We start from the raw sequence: 21,310 nt of genomic DNA on the forward strand, positions 1-21,310 counted from the left end.
CTTTAGTATATGCTGCAAAAGGATGTCCTCTAGGTTTAAGAGGATTGTCCTCTATGTAAAATTATTCCTCTCAATTTAAGAGGAAACTCTTATTTTAAGAGGAAAAAATCATCTAATTTGTATGTCATAGATATAATCTATAAAATTAAAAGGAATAAAATTTGTTATTCCATGATTTACATCTATTTGAGTATAAATAAATTGAAATTGATTTTAATTTTTTTGAATACATCAACTAATTCTATTTTTAATAATATTTTTATGCGCAAAACATATAATTCATTAAATTTGAAAATTTATTTTAAATAAATTTTCAAATAAAATTAAAATAAATAAAAATCGTAATAAAATAAATTTTTAAATAGCATAACCTCAAAATTATTTAAATTTTCTTAAAAATTACTTTTAAAAATTTCTTTTATCTTCAAAAATAAGGCACATATTGTGTAAGTTGCAACTCTATCAAGATATTTAAAAGATTATTATCCATTTTGGTTTATTCCCCTTTTTTCACACAGAAACTAAAACTTTTTCACGCATGATATGCGATTTATGACGCGCGACGTAAATGATGTGACGCAATCATCTTTGTTCATGAGCGACTTTTTTATGGGAAATCCTCTTAGAATTTAGAGGAATATTCTTAAATATAGAAGATTATTCTAAATTCTAAGATTATTATTTTAATTCTAAAAAGATTATTCTGAATATAAGAGGAATGCTCTAGAATAGTCCTTTTGTTTCGATCCTCTTGAAATTAGAGGAAAATATACTCATTTAAAGAGTAATACTCTTGTTTTAAGAATAAAATTCAAGAGGATTCTGTAAGAGGAATTTTCCTCTAAATACAAGAATATTTTTTTTTCGGTGTGGCTCAAATAGATTTTCTTTTTGATTAATACTAGTTTACAAAAAGTTCTAGAGTGAACCTGATTAATCTTTTTGTTTAAATATTTTGTTTATAAAAATTTTTTCACTTTGATTTTATTTTTGAAAATTAAAAGGTATTTTATTTTGCTTTCTTGTGGGTAAAATTATTTAAACAAAAAATTTCCTGAGACTAATTCCAAAATATTTTGCAAGTTTTTTTTTATTGTTTTCAGATATGCAATAAACCAAAAAAAATTTTAAACGATCAAACTAAAAATAAATAAAATTTTTTATAAAAAAATTAATAATTTTTAAAATAAAAATTTAAAAAAATTTTCCTTACAACACTTGTTAAAAATTAAAAAACAACTTTTATTTTTTTAAAAAAGTTTTTCAAAAATTTATTTTCATGCAAATAATTAAAGTGAATAATAAAATAATTAAATAGCTAATTGCATAATTATATACATTATAAAAACTTTGGTTTTATAATAAACATATTTTTATATTTGGGTCAGAATTTCTCAAACGGATCACCTAAAATTCAGAAATTTTTTTTTAAATCAAAAATCATTTCTTTTTACTCCTTACATGGTAAAAATAAGTCCCTGGAATTTTTAGGTCATAAGAAAATTTTTTGTTAAAGTTATAAATAATTGAAATTTTTTGCAGTTTTATTTTAAAAAATTTTTTTCTCGAGTTCCTGTTCACCAATTAAAAAAAAGGGTTTTTCTCGTCTTAAAATGTAGTTTCTAAATATAATTTTTATTTTGAAAAAATTTCATATTTAATAGATTTTTATATTATTTATTTATAAAATGTTATTAAAAAATAGTGTTTTTGACGTCCTACAAAAAATTAAATTTTTTTTTCGAATTCCCCACACAATTTTGTGTAAGAAACCGTTGAGGAAAAAAATGAGACTAAAAAAAAAATTTCTGAATTTTAGGTGATCCGTTTGGGAAATTCTGACCCATATTTATTTTTTGATTTTTTAAAATAATAATTTGCAATATATATTATACTTAATAAAGAATAAAAATGCTTGGTGTTTTCGATTTTATATATAATAAAATATTAATTAGTTAGTTGACTGATTCAATTAATATTTAATTTGCGTTGGGTTACTAAAAATTTCACACACTTTTTCTTAAAAAAAAGTATTACCTGGAGCAGAGATTTCACTATTGCAGTGAAACTTATCTCTGTTACAGTTAAAGTTTTCTTTTCGTATACAATAAATTACAAAACTACCAGTACTGAGCCAGTACTGAACCAGTAGTGGTTACCAGTACTGAACCAGTAGTGGTTACCAGTACTGGTGCCAACTCTGGTAACCAATACTGGTAAAATGTTATCATCCCAAAGTTACGCCAACTCTGGCGCCAATACTAGGTGCCAGTACTGCGCCAGTACTGCGCCATTAGTAAATTTTTGATTGGGTGAAAAAAAAATTATAGAAACTGTTTGTAAAAATATCGAAACAAAAAGAAATTATTAAAAAAAGAAACACAAAAGAAATTATTAAAAAAAGAAAATGTTTTTAAAAAAACGGTTAAAAAATACAATTGGTTAAAAAAAGAATTTTTAATTTTTGCAATGACGAGGGTATGTATCGATAATTTCCGGCTATTAAATTTCAATGGTAATTAGCTGAGAATTGATCTTTTATTTCTTGAGTGATCCTGAAACTCAGACCCAATTACATGAGCGTCTTTTGAAAATTTATATTCCACCGTTTTAAACTGAGCTCACTTTTACAAGCCGAATGGTTTTATAATATAAAGACTTTTTGATTGGTACTTAATGCTTGATCACCTGACAGATAAATTTACTGAACCGGAATCTATACTATAGCACTTATATAATTGGTACTTTATTATCGGCCGTTAAGTTTTGTTTCAATTTCAATTAAATATAGTGCGCAAATTACGTGTATATATATATACAATGATTTGTATACGCTTCAATATTCTGAAAGTATTTCATTGGCTCTTGGAAGAAAAAAAAACAATTTTTGCCGCAAGTGCCTTAGTTGAATTTAAATTTTGTAAAATAATTTCCTGAGCTTTTTTTTAATTCTGATATTATTTGTAATATATAATAATATTAAATAATTCCTCAGAATTAATTGGTATGTATTTTTCTTTTTTCGCATTTTTTGAAATTATAACCTTAAAATAGTTCTAATTGTAACTTTACTCTTTTAGACGAAATAAATTCTGATGAGGGAATCGGTACCGATTCCGAAACGTTACAGATGTTTCTTAATATCTTTTACTTGTCCTAAAAAAAGCCATTAAACCAAATTTTACTATATTTAAATAATACATAAAAATATATAAAAAAATTTATATAAAAATATATATAAAAATATATAAAAATAATATATAATAATACAGAAAAATATGTTAATAATATTAAGGTAATAAAAATATAGAAACAATAATAATTAAAAAAGGAACGAAAAATAAAATATTTATAATTATAAAAAAATAAAATAGAAAAAGAAATAAATGTAATATTTTTAGCGTTTTTTAGTGGAAAAATTTGAATGTAATTATTATTTTAAAAAATTATATCTCTAACCTTAGTCAGCAACCGATGTATAATATATTTTGAACGATAAGATCAGCCGGAAACACACGCGATTTAAAAAATTTCAAACACTCCCGAAACTACGTATTAAGAAAGAAAATATACTTTTTTTTCTAAAGATTTAAACGATCGCGATTTTAAGAATTTCAAACACTCCCGGAATAAAGAAAAAAAAATTACTACATTTTTTCATTCGTGAATTATTAAAAAATTCCGGGCACTCTATATTAAAATGTAAAATTAAAAAAAAATTATTTATTATTAGTATTAAATAAAAAACGATAAATTAGCTAACATTTTTTTTAAAAATAATTTAATAATTAAAAATTTTCATTTTAAAATTACAAAATTTAATTAAAGCCTAAACAGGTCAATGCACGAATTGCAACTGATTGAATTATCTTTGAGATTTTATGAGCTTTGGTTTAGGGTACCCTTTGTAGTTCATTGTAAACATACAGCTCGGCTTTCAGGTATAAAGGTAATAAAATTCCAAAATTTCTTCAATGTATTTAAAAATAATAATAATATTTTATTTATTTATTATCGAAATTGTAATTTTCAAATATTATTTCATTTATGAATTCAATTTTTTAATTTGTAAGTGAAATTAAAACAAAAAAAAAAAATTTCAAAATCGCTGCAACTTTTTTTCTAAATTATATTTTTATTTATTTACTATCGAAATTATAATTTTCTAATATTATTTCAATTAATAAATTTATTGTTTTTTTCCCTCTATTTATTATATACTAAAAAAAATTTATTTGATTCTAAAATTCTGTTACTTGGCTATTATCAAATAAATATTTATTTGGAGCAAATAATTTTTATTTTCGAATCAAATAAACTGTATTAGAATCAGTAATTTTTGTATTCAAAATAAATATACTTTTAATTGACTCAAATAATACCTAATTATTTTATATAAATAAATATTTATTATTATTTATTTAATATCAAAATTATAATTTTCAAATATTATTTCAATTATTATTTATTTTTTAGTATTTTTTTTCTTCTCTATCCATCATACATTAAAAAAAATCATTTCATTCTAAAATTTAATGACTTTAATTATTATTAGTATTAAATAAAAAACGATAAATTAGCTAACATTTTTCTTTTAATAATTTAATAATTAAAAAATTTGATTTTAAAATTACAAAATTTAATTAAAGCACGTCTAAACAGGTCAATGCACGAATTGCAACTGATTGAATTATCTTTGAGAATTTATGAGCTTTGGTTTAAGGTACCCTTTGTAGTTCATTGTAAACATACAGCTCGGCTTTCAGGTATAAAGGTAATAAAATTCCAAAATTTCTTCAACGTATTTAAAAATAATAATAATATTTTATTTATTTATTATCGAAATTGTAATTTTCAAATATTATTTCATTTATGAATTCAATTTTTGAATTTGTAAGTGAAATTAAAACAAAAAAAAAATTCAAAATCGCTGCAACTTTTTTTCTAAAATTTATATACTATCGAAATTATAATTTTCTAATATTATTTCAATTAATAAATTTATTGTTTTTTTTCCCTCTATTTATTATATACTGAAAAAAATTTATTTGATTCTAAAATTCTGTTACTTGGCTATTATCAAATAAATATTTATTTGGAGCAAATAATTTTTATATTCGAATCAAATAAACTGTATTAGAATCAATAATTTTTGTATTTAAAATAAATATACTTTTTAATTGACTCAAATAATAATTATTTTATATAAATAAATATTTATTATTATTTATTTAATATCGAAATTATAATTTTCAATTATTATTCATTTTTTTGTGCTTTTTTCTTTTCTATCCATCATACATTGAAAAAAAAAATCATTTGATTCTAAAATTTAGTAACTTGGCTATTATCAAATAAATATTTATTTGAACCAAATAATATTTATATTATTTGGAGCGAATAATTTTTATTTTTGAATCAAATAAATTATATTCGAATCAATAATTTTTGTATTTAAAATAAATATACTTTTTATTTAACTCAAATAATAATTATTTGATACAAATAAATATTTATTTGATAATAGTCGATTATTTGAATCAAGTAAATTTTTATTTCCAGTGTAATAAATAAAAAACAATAATAAAAATATAATAATAATAATAAAGTAAATAAATAATAAATAATAATAATGAAATAGTAAAATAAAATTTGATTTTTAACAATAGCAACTAAAAAAAAATTTTTTTTCCTAGAATTGAAATTTTCATATTTGATGAAAATTGTTCCCCACTTTATTTGAACTATTTTTATATGAAAATAATACGAGATTGAAATATACATATTGCAAATAATGTGTATTATTTTGACATCGAAACTTGAACTCGATTCTTGTGATATTAAAGTTTGCATGTACCGGTACGTGATTGAGTAATAAAACGCGAAATAATATTGCCATGTATATAGTATGTATATAAAGACGATAACTATGGCAGTTTTGTTATCGACCTGAACATCATTCTGGGCAGAGTGTGTGCGGTCATTTCTGAACCGCATCGCAAATCGCTCGATTTATTGGTGCTGACTCGCCACGATCGGCATGAGACCAAAAGCGGCCACCATCCAAGCGTTGGGACATCAATCCTATATATATATATATATATACTGTAAGAGGTCACCGCTGGACCACTCATCACAATTCACAAAAAAAAAAATTTGAATAAAATAAAAAAAAGAAATTGTTTTAATTATCAAAAAACCGATTTTAATTTTGAAAATTTTAATTATCAAAAAATCGATTTTAACTTTGAAAAAAAAATTTTAATTATAAAAAACCAATTCAATTTTTAAAAACTAATTTTAATTTTGAAAATTCAAAATTTCAATTTCTTTAGGTAATTTGATATTTTTAAAAAAAACTGTGATTAAAAAATTATTATATAGAACAAAAAAATTTTTTTTTTTTCTAAATTTTCCCCTTATTAAATATAAAAATAAATTAAAATTATAAAAAATGTGTATATATATAGTTAATAAAATACAATTTTTTGGGATAAAAATCTGAGATTCACGATACTTAATCATGTTGCGGTTTTTGCAATTACAAGTTTGAGCGTCACGCTGTCATGGTGAAAAACAAAAGAATCGTATCACAAAAAAGAATTATGACTCTCTCTCTCGCTACGTTATATAGAGTTATTCTTGTTTCCAATTCTCTGCAGTCAAATTAAATCTGAATGCAATTTTTAGCCCAATTTAAGACCATGATTTTTATCTCATATATTCGGCAATATTTCAAGTATCGCGCGTCGTGAATTCCTTTTTTTTTTTAAATTGCTCCAACGAATATTGACAATATCATCAATATAAAACGTAGTTTTATACTTTTTCACAAAATTTATTTAATTTAAAAAAGTTTATTAATGAGGAATTTAAAAAATTTATTAATGAGGAATTTAAAAAAATTTAATTAATATTTAATGAAAAATTAACAACAATAATAATAATCATAAAAAAATAATAATAATGAAAAATTTAAGTAGCACAACACCTGCAATAATAGGTGTTAAAATCGTCGACTTTAATATTCTTTACTTTAACGTCATTAATTTAAAAAAAAAAAAAACCGCGAACAGATTTATTATATCTCAAGTACTTGTGTGAATAATTAAGCCAAATTTTCTCGGTATTTTTTTTTTGCTCCTCTTTATATTATATATTTTTGTAAAAAATTCAATTATTTCCCTTATGCAAATTAATTCCTATCGAGAAAATGCAAGTGCAATGAGAGTCGTTATTCGTATTAAAATAAATTAATTTTGGATTAAGAAGCATCTTAAATCATTGAACTGAACTGACCCAAATTACACATATAGTTCAACTTGAGATTAAAGTTTACTGTTCGTTCCTTGAGCGCTCTATATATATAAATTTACTATAATCGATAAAGTAAAATTATAGCAATAATTAAAAATCAATTTAATTTTTCTAATCTGTTTTTTTTTAATTCAAATAAATAAATTAAGTATGTAAAAAATTTTTGTTGAGTACTTACATCAAAATCGGCATTACATTTGACAAGATCCTGAGGATGTCCTGCGTACAATTTCAACGTTTGTAGAAGACCCTTGAAATAAACAATTAGAAAATAATATAAAGCAACACGATAAATGGGATTCGTCATTCTCAAATATATCGAGTCTCGCTGATGATGTCTCTTGGATTTTTTAAACCGCACATTCACCGTTATAAAACACAAATTCATCAAAATTTCGATTTAGTCTGTCACTAAAAATTCACGCGCGCTTTTGTGTCACTCTTTTCGTTTGTTCAAAAAAAAAGCGGGGAGGGGGGGATGTTGGAAATTTTTTTTTTTTAATTTACCTTCAAATTTCCATTTATTTTTATAATATTTACCCTAAAAATTTATGTTTGTACAGTGAAAAATAAATTTATTTGATTCAAATAATTGGTTACTATTATTAAATAAATATATTTACTTGATGGAAATAATTATTTGAATTAAATATTAACTGTGTTTTTACAAGTAATTTCTGTATATTTGAGAGAAATACTATTTAATTGATTAAAATAATATAATTATTTACTATAATTAAATATTTATTATCGAAATTATAATTTTCAAATATTATTTTAATTATTATTTATTTTTTCCTTTTTTTTCTCTCTATCCATCATTGTAGTTTGTATGAAAGGGAAATGAAAAAAAATTAATTTTGATTCAAAAAATCAGTTACTTGGCTCAAATAAATATTTATTTGGAGCAAATAATTTTTATTTTTGAATCAAATAAACAGTACTCGAATCAATAATTTCTGCGTATTTGAAACAAATATAATTTAATTGACTCAACAATTATTTGAATCAGGTAAATATTTTTTTGATTCATGTAAATATTTATTTGATTCGTGTAAATATTTATTTGATTCAGATAAATATTTATGTGATAATCGTCAAGTAACATATTTGAATCAAATAAATTTTTTTTCAGTGTCAGCGCTGCCATAAAAATGTTATTTTACTAGAGAAATATTTTATTTCAACCAAATATAATATATTTGAGTTAAATAAACGTATATTTGTCTCACAGCCTACTAGCCTATTTATTTGGCGTAAATATAATTTTTTATTTGAATCAAATAAAAATTTATTTATATCAAATAAAAATTTATTTATATCAAATAATAAATATTTATTAGGCTATAAGACAAATAAATATAATTTTCTCTGGATTTATTTTTTCCTGATTTTTACCTGATATCCAATCAGTATTAAATTTTTTTCCCTGATTCTAATGAAAATATTTCAATATTTTTTTAATTATAAAAAATCAAGATAATAATTTTTATAAGCAAAAGTTTTGAATTGAAAAAAAAATTATAATTTTTACAGCATTTTTAGAAATTTACTATTTCTCCAGTAATTTTCAAAAAAAATTACCTGACTTTTCCCTGATTTTTCTGATCCCTTCAAAAATTAAAAAAAAACATATATCTAGAGAAATATTTTTAATCACGTTTATTTGAGACAAATAAAATTTATTTATAGCAAAGAAAAATATATTTGTCTCAGAGTTTAATAACTTTCTATTTGTTTTAAATAAAAAAAAATTTATTTAGCACAAATAAAATTTTATTTAGCGCAAATATAATTTTTAATTAGCGCAAATAAAATTTATTTTACAACAAATAAATATTTATTTATCTCTGTGACAAATGTATCCTTTTTTCGGGGTGCAAAATTTGTTAATTTTCAAAATTCAATAAATAAAAAAAGTAATAAATAAATTCCTGTAAAATTATTATTATATGCAAAATATTCTTCAAAAATTAAAAAAAAAACACATTTTGAGAAATATTTTATTCGTATTTATTAGAGACAAATAAAATTTATTAATAAAATAATAATAATAATAATAATATAAAAATAAATAAAATAAAAATTGAAAATAATAAATAAAATAAAATTATGAAACCAATTCAAATAAAATAAAATTTATTTGTAGCAAATAAAAATATATTTGTCTCAGAGCCTAGTAACTTTTTATTTGTTTTAAATAAAAAATATTTATTCAGCGCAAATAAAATTTATTTGAAATAAATATTTATTTGGCTATGAGACAAATATACATCTTTTCTCTGGGGTGAAAAATTTATTAATTTCCAAAATTCATAAATATGTATAAATAAAAAAATAAATAAATTTATAAATAAATTTATAAATAAATTAATTAATAAATTAAAAAAATTAATTAATAAAATAAATTCACAAAATAAATGAGTTACGAATTTGTTTTTGAAAAATTGTGAAATGTTAATCAGTTCTTTAAATGAAAATCATGGTCATTATAAATAAATATTAAATTTCAAGTTTTATATGAGATTTTCATATAAGTATCGAATATCAAAGGTTCATATATAATTTGTTGCTCGAATATATATATATATAGTATATAAAGTATACCCCTTATCACATTTCCGTGTTTATTGCAGTGCTTGTAAGTTTGAGGAGGGATGAAACTGAGTCTACTGAAAGCATCAGCGTGTAATGATTTGTGTTGAAACGACGACACTATTCTCGGTGTATCATTACGCAGAAACTGGAGCACGTTTTCACTATACAGGAAAACTTTTTAAAGTGCACACAAGGATTTTGAATCACATCTATATAGTCCTGTTTTGTGATTGCGTTGTTGAGCTCACTCTGTGATGGAAAACGATGTTATGTCTCTCTGAGAGGAGAGGAGAGGAGAGACCCGCATGTCTCATATGAGACGGTAAATATATATATATAGATATATATTGGAATTTGACCCCGCAACGAATACGCGTTATTCTCGGGTTAAATGAACGATCTATCGATACACTGCTTTTGTCGAGTTGCGAATGGACATGCGGGTTTAATTAAGCTATCCTCTCATAATTGCACTCATTGAATTCAATTAAATGCCATTCGCTTCGCAAAAACGACTTTCAATACTCCTTCATCACTTCGTCGTATAGTCGATTTTTCTTTTTCTTCATATTATAAATTCCACACTTGTCAGCTAAATAGCCTCAGATTAAATCTTTCAAATTATAACGTCTGCAGAGAGAATTATTGATATTTTTTCTTTTGTAGGAAAAAAATTCTACAAAATATGAAGATATAATTATGAATGTCATAAATATTTTTTATAAATATTACATTTTTATTTATAAATATAAATTTATTAATAAAATTTTTTGAAATAAATAAAAAAATAAAAAATTATAAACATTTATATTTATAAATTTAAATTTATAAACATTCTCTCTCTCTAAATCTGAATTAGTGAAAATTGAGCTACTAATTTAAATTAGTAAGAATTATTTATAATTTTTGGTCACTTTTTATTAAAACTTTAGTAAAAAAAATTTTAAACTACTAAATCAAATGGTACCCACTTGGAAAGATTCCCCGGAAAGTGCCCCCTGGAGGTTCTATCAGAATTCTGCCGGAACTTCCAACGTAATTCCGTCGGAATTTCATCGGACTTCCAAAGAATTTCCGATGGGATTCCGACGGAGTTCCGATTAATTTTTTTTTCAAAATTTTTAGAGTCCTAATTCCGTCGGAATTTCGTCGGAATCCCATCGGAAATTCTTTGGAAGTCCGATGAAATTCCGACGGAATTACGTTGGAAGTTCCGGCGGAATTCTGATTGAACCTCAAGGGGGCACTTTCCAAGTGGGTAATATTTTACTAAAAATTAGTAAAAAAATTCTTACTAATGTGAATTAGTAGCTCACTTTTCACTGATTAAAATTTAGAGAGTTGTTTTATAACATGTTTTTTTAATATATTTTTATTTATTTTATTTATAGAAACGTATAACATTTATACGAAAAAAATTCTTTTTACACAAAAAAATCCAATAAAATATATAACGTATTTAATTTCATTTTTTGCAATTTTTTGTGTAAAAAGAAATCCGTTAGATAAAAATTTAATTTGTGAAAAATGAAAAAAAAACCATTTCATAGGGTTTTTAAATAAACGTCGATAAATCTTATGATTTTTTTTTAAAATAGTTTTTTACAATTTTCTATCCCAAAATATTTCTATTTAATTCTGATTGTAATTGTAATAACAAAATCAAAATTTTTTTTCGAATTTATAAATTAATAAATAACAAATAAAAAATGCATTTTTAATGAATTAATTAATATAAAGTAAATAAAATTTAAATGGAGAAAAAATTCCAATAATTTCTATTCTCTAAATTTTAATTAGTAAAAATTATTAAAAAATAAGTGACTTTTGCTTTTTAATTTTACTAATTCGATAGTAAAAATTTTTTTTCCTATTAAATATTAGTTAAATTTTACTACTCCAAAAGCAGAAAGTGAGTCACTGATTCAAATTAGTTAAAATATTTACTAACTTTTAGTAATTTTTTCACTAAACATTTAGTAAAAAAAAATAATACCAAATCAAATAGTAATATTTCACTAAAAGTTAGTGAAAATTTCTATTAATTTTTAGTTATTTTTTTACTAAAATTTTAGTAAAGAAAATATTACTAAATCAAATAGTAATATTTCACTAAAAATTAGTGAAAATTTCTACTAATTTTTAGTCATTTTTTACTAAAATTTTAGTATTAGTTATTACTAAATCAAATAGTATAATATTTCACTAAAAATTAGTGAAAATTTCTACTAATTTTTAGTCATTTTTCACTAAAACTTTAGTAACAAAAATATCACTAAATAAAACAGTAATATTTTACTAAAAATGAATGTAAATTTCTACCAACTTGAATAGACATTTTTTTCTAGTCTATAAAAATTCTTACATTTAATATTTATAACAATGAACAATTTAAAAATCCCCAAATAACTCAAAAAAGCAGACTGCAATCAACGATTAAATTTTAATGTATATTATGAATGAAAAAAAAGTTCCACGATCTGTGCCAAGCTGCTTCTTCTTCTTCTTTTTCTTCTATTCTATTCTTTTTTTTTTTTTTTTTTTGAAAAATTAATAAAGTTCTCTGAATTGGTTTCATCAAAATGAATTTTTTTTTCCTTTTCATTTTCAGAAAATAGGTGAAATTAAAGTAGAAATAATATTGAAAATTCACAAATGTTTAAAACAATTCAATAAATATTTAAACATCAAATTTTAACATTATATATGTAAATGTCTTTCGGTAAATTAAGCTTATATTAATTTTTAAATACTATTGAAAAAATATCATAAAAATGAAGAATTTTTCATTTTTTTTTTTCCTAAAAATACAAAAGCAGATATATTGAATGAAATAAAAATGATAATTCACTTGAGTTTAAAAATATAACTTATAAAATAAATATTAAACACCAAAAGGTAAAATGATTTATAATATTAAACCATTGAAATATTTCGTAAAAATGAAAAATTTGATTGGGGGGTTTTTATTTTTAAATATAAAAGCAGAAATAAATTGAATGAAATGAATAAAATATTGAAGAGTAAATGAAATTGTGAAGCAACGTGAACGATCGACTAAGAAAGACTGCCTAATGGTTTGCACTGTGGCTTCGTATATCCAAACAAAAGAAAAGAAAAAAAAATCTCGAAAGAAGGGATATGGACCACTTTAACAGGTTTTGATCTCTGTGATGGCTTATTAAATCGATTAAACGTACACACACACACACATCATTCTTTTTTTTTATGAAGTAATTTTTTACCATAGAAAAAAAGTAGAATGTAAAAAAAAATTTTTTTTTTCTATTGGTAACAGAGTGTTGAATATGCATTTTTGTGGATATTTTAATTAATTCTTCACGTAAAGTGTTTCTAAAGTGAAGTGCTGAGTGAACAAATTTCATTGAAAAAAAAAATTCAAATTCAAATGTGTTTCATAAAAAGTCAAAGAATTTTTTTTATGCGAAAATATTTTCCTAGGTCAAAAACATTTTTTCAATTAAAAAATTGTTAAATATATTCTTTACGTCAAAAAAAAAAAATTTCTAATATTCAAAAACTATTTTTGTCTCAAATAATTTTTAAAAATTAAGACTTTTTTTAAATTAACGAATTTATTGCCACATTGAAAAAAAATTTATTTGATTCAGATAATCGGTTACTTGACTATTCTCAAATAAATATATATTTGTATTAAACAAATAATTTTTAAATAAAAAATAAATAAATAAAAAATAAATAAATAATTTCTATATTTGAATGAAATAAATTTTTTTGTTTAATTTAATAAAATTTTTTTGTAGTAAAAACAAAATGTTTATTTAATCTAAAAAAAATATTTTTTTAATCAAATGTCTAGTAAAATTTTTGTACAAAATTTTCTTGACAGAAATTTTCTACCTCCAAAGAAGCCATTCTATACTCTATGAGTGTATAAGAATAGAAACGTATTTTCTATCGTGTATAATTTTTTTTTCATTGTAATTGGTTTTTAGTTTTATGTGAATTTTTTTTTTGTATAGGAGAATATTAAACTTGTTGTTAAGATCTGACATCATACATAATTCAGGATGTAGATAACAAGCTACAGGCTTGTTATCAACATCTTGTTATCTAGGATATTCGTGTTAGAAAATAGAGCGCAGGTTCCCTTTAATATATATATATATATATATAGAATACCTGAGGTAAAAAGACTAAAGTTTATTTAAAAAAAAAAAATTGATGAATTTATTTTCTTTTCCAAATTTTTTTTTATAAGAGAAAGAATCTATTGTTTCAGATATATAATTAAATTGTAGGTACAATTAAATTACCATATTTAATTCTGTAATTAAAATCTCATAATTAAATTTTTCTCTTACCGCAATTTATTGACAAATCAGATATTTTAATTTGCAAAAATTTACATTATAGTTTTAAAAATATTTTTTTTTATATTTTACAAAAAAAAGATACAAAAAAAATATAAAATACATAATAAAAAATAGAAAATAAAAAATAAGAAAAATAAAATTAAAAATTCAAATTAAAAAATATAAAATTTCCTACACTGAGAGAAATGGATAGTAAGAATTTGATAGTAAAAAGAAAGATTGTACAAGGTACTATCATTGTGTTACTGACAAGAATCTACTATCAACATTTTACTATCCAAGATGTTACCCAAAGACGTAAAATATGTTAGCTTTTGGATTGTAGTCACTACTATCAAATATTGTAAAAATTAAATGTGAGCGCATGCGCTGATTGTGGTGTATACTTCGCCTATTCAATTGCGGTCCTTGTGTTTTCACGCACGTGTTTATATATAGTGAAAAAAGTTGTGAATAAAAAAATGGACGAGTTTGTTAAAAATTTATTAATGTCGTGGAATATGGAATCTTTGATTCCATCTTTTGGATGTAGGTTTATTATTTTGATTAAATTAGCGAAGACTGAAGTGTGAACGTGTTTATAACCTCAAAACAATTTTGCGTTGTTTAGACGGTGAAATTGATGAAGAATCGTTTTACTTACTGGACAATGATACAATATCACTCATTATACCAAAACCAGAACCTCGCTTAAAATTTTTTAAAAAATTTCAAGATTACAAAAATCAAGTAAGTTTTTTTTTCGTTTGTATAAATGTACATGTGTTTATTGAAATTTTTTTTTGGAAAAAAAACTTTTTCATATTTTTTCTTACTTTTTTTAAACTTAAAAATTAGTAAAATAATACAAATTCAATTGACTCTGTGAAAAAAATATACCGTTTGATAAATATATTTATGTTTAAGCAAGTCCTTTTTGTAGACGGAGTGAAAAAATAGACATACTCTTTTTTATGTAAAAAGTTTAAAGTTTAAATTCTTATCGAAATGTCTTATTAAAATAAAATGAAATTATTTAAGTTTACAAAAAAAGCGAGGTTAGGTTCGTGTATATTTGCCACTCGAGAACGTAAAGAGATCGTATAAAATTTTTAACATCAAAGATTGTAAATTGTACAATCAAATTTCTATAATCATCTGATAGTAAATACTACAATCTATATCGCTGTCTGTATATTTAGCACTAAATATGGTTGCCCTTAACATCATTATGTTACCCAGTAGCATAAATTTCTCTCCGTGTATAAATATAAATAAAAAACATAAAATAATAAAATACAAAAAAAAATTTTAAAAACGAGTGTAAAAAAATGATTCGGAAATATATTTTTAAAAATTTAATTTTAGATGCAGGAAAAAGAAAAATATGATTTTAAATTTCGGGGGAATTTTTTTTTTTTCGCACAATCCATATTCAATGGAATCGTGTCATTCTGGTCAGGGGCTTTTGTATATCCTAAATAAACTCACGACTGTGTTGATGGAACAGCAGCTCGTTGTTTTCAGAGCTTGAAAGAAGACTGATAAGAGAAAAATGTAGAGAGAGAGAGAGAGAAAGGATTTTACAAAAAAAAAAAAACGTGAAGGTAAAAATAGGAAAGAGGAATTTTGTTCTGCGTTTTTTTTTGTTTTGTTATCACAACAACATGGGATCCATTAGAAGCCGTCATTCATTCGTTTCAAAATTGTTCAGCTTTGATTCGAAGACTCATCATTGAACTTCGTGTCAATATTGAAGAGAGAACGCCTTCAGGCAACCACCATGACAATGTCACCATTTTTTCTTTTAGAATTCTATTTTTTTTTTAATCAAAAAATTTATTTATTTTAAGTTTTCTATTTATTTATGTTCAAAATTTATTATATTTCATTAATAATTCAATATTATTTATTTATGTATTTATTTAAATAAATAAAATAAATAATAAAATTATTAATTTATTGAAAAAAAAAATATGGAAGAAGCAGGCGCATGGCGCCTACAATGCAGGGAAACCATGGCAACGGTTACCATAGTACCGGTTGTCATGGTAACGGTAGCCATGGAAATGGTTGCTATGGAATCGGTTACTATGGAAACGGTTAGTATGGAAACGGTTACGATGGTAACGGTTACTATCGAAACGGTTACTATCGAAACGGTTACTATGGAAACGGTTATTATGGTAACGGTTACTATGAAATGGTTACTATGGAAACGGTTACTATGGAAACGGTTACTATGGAAACGGTTACTATGGTAACGGGTTACTATGGTAACGGTTACTATGGTAACGGTTACTATGGAAACGGTTACTATGGAAACGGTTACTATGATAACGGTTACTACGATAACGGTTACTATGATAACGGTTACTATGGTAACGGTTACTATGGAAACGGTTACTATGGTAACGGGTTACTATGGTAACGGTTACTACGATAACGGTTACTATGATAACGGTTACTATGGTAACGGTTACTATAGAAAACGGTTACTATGGTAACGGGTTACTATGGAAACGGTTAGTATGGAAACGGTTACTAGGGAAACGGTTACTATGGTAACGGTTAGTATGGAAACGGTTACTATGGAAATGGTTACTATGGAAACGGTTACTATGGAAACGGTTACTATGGTAACGGGTTACTATGGTAACGGTTACTATGGAAACGGTTACTATGGAAACGGTTACTATGATAACGGTTACTATGATAACGGTTACTATGATAACGGTTACTATGATAACGGTTACTATGGTAACGGTTACTATGGAAACGGTTACTATGGTAACGGTTACTATGGTAACGGGTTACTATGGAAACGGTTAGTATGGAAACGGTTACTAGGGAAACGGTTACTATGGTAACGGTTAGTATGGAAACGGTTACTATGGAAATGGTTACTATGGAAACGGTTACTATGGAAACGGTTACTATGGTAACGGTTACTATGGTAACGGGTTACTATGGAAACGGTTAGTATGGAAACGGTTACTAGGGAAACGGTTACTATGGTAACGGTTAGTATGGAAACGGTTACTATGGAAATGGTTACTATGGAAACGGTTACTATGGAAACGGTTACTATGGTAACGGGTTACTATGGTAACGGTTACTATGGTAACGGTTACTATGGAAACGGTTACTATGGAAACAGTTACTATGGAAACAGTTACTATGGTAACGGTTACTATGGTAACGGTTACTATGGAAACGGTTACTATGGTAACGGTTACTATGGTAACGGGTTACTATGGAAACGGTTAGTATGGAAACGGTTACTAGGGAAACGGTTACTATGGTAACGGTTAGTATGGAAACGGTTACTATGGAAATGGTTACTATGGAAACGGTTACTATGGAAACGGTTACTATGGTAACGGTTACTATGGTAACGGGTTACTATGGAAACGGTTAGTATGGAAACGGTTACTAGGGAAACGGTTACTATGGTAACGGTTAGTATGGAAACGGTTACTATGGAAATGGTTACTATGGAAACGGTTACTATGGAAACGGTTACTATGGTAACGGGTTACTATGGTAACGGTTACTATGGTAACGGTTACTATGGAAACGGTTACTATGGAAACAGTTACTATGGAAACAGTTACTATGGTAACGGTTGCTATGATAACTGTTACCATGGCAACCATATGAGTTTATGACGGACGGACGGACGCCAAAGCGAAACTGTAAGGCTTTCGGGCCTGAGCCTCGAAACCCTAAAAATACTGATTTATTTTTAAATAAATTTAATGATAAAAATAATTATAATTATATATATTTTTTTCTATATTAATAAAATTTTTATAAATTTGAATAGCTAAAATAGCAAATTTTTGGTTAATATTACCACTGTCTATTTTAAATATAAATACTAATTACAAAAGTCGAGAAAATTATAACACGATTTAATTTGACAATTAAAATGATTCGTGTATATATATATTCAGAAACTGGCATAAATTTCAAAAGATGATTAAGTGTATTCGTTGTTGATTGATACTATATATCTGTTAAATGTCATCATTAATTATTCTGCTACATTACAGTCTTCATAATTCAGTAACTTCCGATTTGCTCTGAATAAAAATATCAATATATCCATTTCAATTGATATTTTTAATCGCGCATATAATTTCTCTATATTTAAATTAATAATTAGCAAAGAATTAAAAATTGTCACATTTCAAATTTTAATATTTAATTTTCAAAAAAAGATATAAATAATATCTCAGTGCTCAATTATTTATTTAAGGTAAAAAAAAGTATCAATGAAAACAATGTATTGATAAAGCAAATAAGATTTATTTATTGAAAAACATTTATTTAGCTTTTTAAAAAAAAATTTTTAATATTTTTTACTAAATCGTTATTATGAAATGGAGAATTAGAAAAAAAAATTAAAAAAACAAATATAAAAGTTTGGAGGCGATGAATTTTATAGAAATAAGTGCTTTGTGAAGAATTAATGGGAAAAGTATTTTTCATGTTTGAAGAGTTATTGGAATTCGAAACTTGAAAGGTGGAAGCAAAGCTAGGCCAGTCTGGGTCTCTAATTAACGACTAAGCCGAGTACAAAAGGTAAAAATGGGAGAAAATAACTTTTACAAACGCCGATCTATTTCGTATCGAGAGAGAAAGAGTCCGAAACAGAGCTTTTCCTACTTCTTAAAACTCCTTTTTTCCTTTATTTTATTTTATTTTATTTTTTTTTTTTGACTTCTTCAGCATGATTTCTTTTTTTCACTCTTATTTTCCCTATACTTTTTTCTTCCTGTTTATCTTTTATCTATTTTTTCTTGTATTCCTCATTTTTCTTTTTTTGCTTGCAGTTGCAAGTAAAATGAAATGAAAACAAAAAATTTCTTCTCAAGAGAAAATAAGATAAGAGGAATTATTTCACGAAAAAATAAATATATTGAGTAAATACGCTTTTTAAATTAATATTTTCCTTATATATATAAAGTTAATTAAAATCAAAATTCAACTTTTATTTCACGTCTGAAAATATATAATCTTTAAAATCTTTTAAAATTTGTCATGCAGAAATTGAAATTAAATCAAATTCTCGATAAAATTAAAAGTGTAATAAATTAAACTGGTTTTCTTTAATTAGAAATTTTTATTTATTATATTACGAATTTATTATTACTTATTATATTACGAATTTATGTATTAAATATTCTTCGAATTTGTCTGGTAATTTAATATTAAATATATAAAAAATATTTTTATTGTAATTTAAAAATTATTTCCAAGCTTTTTGTGTCAAAAAAAAATATATATTTTTTTTTGCAAAAAAAAATAGTAAAGGATTTTGTTTTCGATTTTAGAACTTGATACTCGTCACACGACTTTAATTGTGAAATAGTTGTTTTTTTTTAATTTTATTTTTTGTTTTTCAAAACGAATATATATAGATTTCGACCTAAAAATTGAAGCATCCAATTAATTTTATATCCCCAGGTCATGTATGGAAAACTAAAGTCAATACTTTTCTGAAACCGCCTCGAGCACCATAGAGGTCTGCTACATTTGCAATATTAAATTTATTGCATGTAGACATGTCATAGATATCGTCCTGTATAACGGAATAATTTCACTCCCAAGTGACAAAGTTATCTTCCAGTTTGAGAGTGAAACAAACTTCTCTACTTTTGTTCTCAATTTTCTATAACTTCCGTAACGTTTCTACATTATTATTGTAATTTGTCATCAGTGTAAAATTAAAGTTGATTTACAAAAAAAAAAAAATGAATTTAAAAATTTTTTATCCAAATTTTTAAAAAAATAAATTTATATTAATAATTTATATATTTTCGATTTTTCCCAAGGATAGAAATTTGTAAATAAAAAATTTTATTTTTATATCGAGAAAATAATTTTATTAATTAAAATAATAAATTAAATTATGGAAAAGCATTTATTTATTATTTATAAATAAATCAGATTTTATTTTTTATCATTGCGTAGACTTTTTACAATGCAATGAAATTATAATAAAAATTAGTACAGTGAAACCCACGTATATCGTATAATATAAAAATTACCGACACAGAAATCTACCTTACCGACTGATGGTAATACAGTTTTCCGAAGAATAAAAATATAAAAAATTACCGGCACCGAAATTTACCTTTCCGACTGATGGTAAAGAAATTTTTACCAACTTTTCAAAACTGGTTTAAAACTTTTTAAAAACTGTTTAATAAAAAATATTATTTTTACATCGAGAAAATAATTCCAATAATTAAAATAATAAATTAAATGATGGAAAAATTTATTTTCGAATTATAGTATACTTAAATTTTAGTAAAAATAGAGCAGAAATTTAAATAGTTTAGTTTTTCTTCAATTTTACCTGAAACAAGAGATGAGAAATTTAGACAATTCAAATTTTATTTTAAAAAAATTTCCGAATGTCGATATTTAAATCATGAAGCCAAAATTATAAATTTAAATAGAAAAAGCTATTTGGATCAGACGAAATTAAAACAATTTTTTTTTAAATATAGAAAATTATTTTGTGTCAAACAAATATTTGAGGAACAATTTTTTAATAAATCCATTTTTGAATTTTTTTTATTTCTATCAATATGAATTATTCACAGAAATTTTGTTTGCAAAAAAAATCAAAAATGTATTTTTGAAAAAACGCTCTTTATTTAAAATTGAAGACCACAAAAATATAGTAAATTATAAATTTTTTCATTCATTTTAAATATAAATTAATATGATGATTAAATAAAAAAATAAATAAACAAATAAATAAATAAAAAAAAAGAAATCCCAATGGTTATCAGAAACATTTTGCAAATGTTATTTTGTAGAGAATGAGATGGCAAAAGGAGAATTGTAAATGAAAAAGTGGATATATAAATAAATTGTTGAAAATAAAATGTTCCACAGGAACAGAGGGAGAAAATCCTATATCCTTGACTAAATCAGATAACAAATCCGAGCTAATTCCATTCTGTTGAAACTTATTTTTCCCGCACGGTACTTCCCTATATACAGAAAGTTTTTGCGGAACGAGAAGAAGAAAGTAA

At 23.7% G+C, this 21,310-nt stretch overlaps 1 protein-coding gene across 6 annotated transcripts in view; it reads right to left on the bottom strand.

Annotated features, from left to right (window-relative positions):
• LOC127284704 (collagen alpha-2(I) chain) overlaps nucleotides 1-21,310 on the bottom strand; it is a 240,998-nt gene that overhangs the window by 48,112 nt on the left and 171,576 nt on the right. For 5 of the 6 annotated variants that reach the window (XM_051310315.1, XM_051310312.1, XM_051310314.1 and 2 more), the window contains exon 5: nucleotides 7,496-7,567. The exons of the other annotated variant lie outside the window; for it this stretch is intronic. In XM_051310315.1, coding sequence (XP_051166272.1) covers nucleotides 7,496-7,567 — 72 coding nt within the window. The remainder of the gene's footprint in view (nucleotides 1-7,495; nucleotides 7,568-21,310) is intronic. 6 annotated transcript variants of the gene reach the window in all.

Source organism: Leptopilina boulardi, unplaced genomic scaffold, assembly GCF_019393585.1.
Source record: "Leptopilina boulardi isolate dan_hultmark-lab unplaced genomic scaffold, ZJU_Lbou_2.1 LbouV2_325, whole genome shotgun sequence".
Lineage (NCBI taxonomy): Eukaryota > Metazoa > Arthropoda > Insecta > Hymenoptera > Figitidae > Leptopilina > Leptopilina boulardi.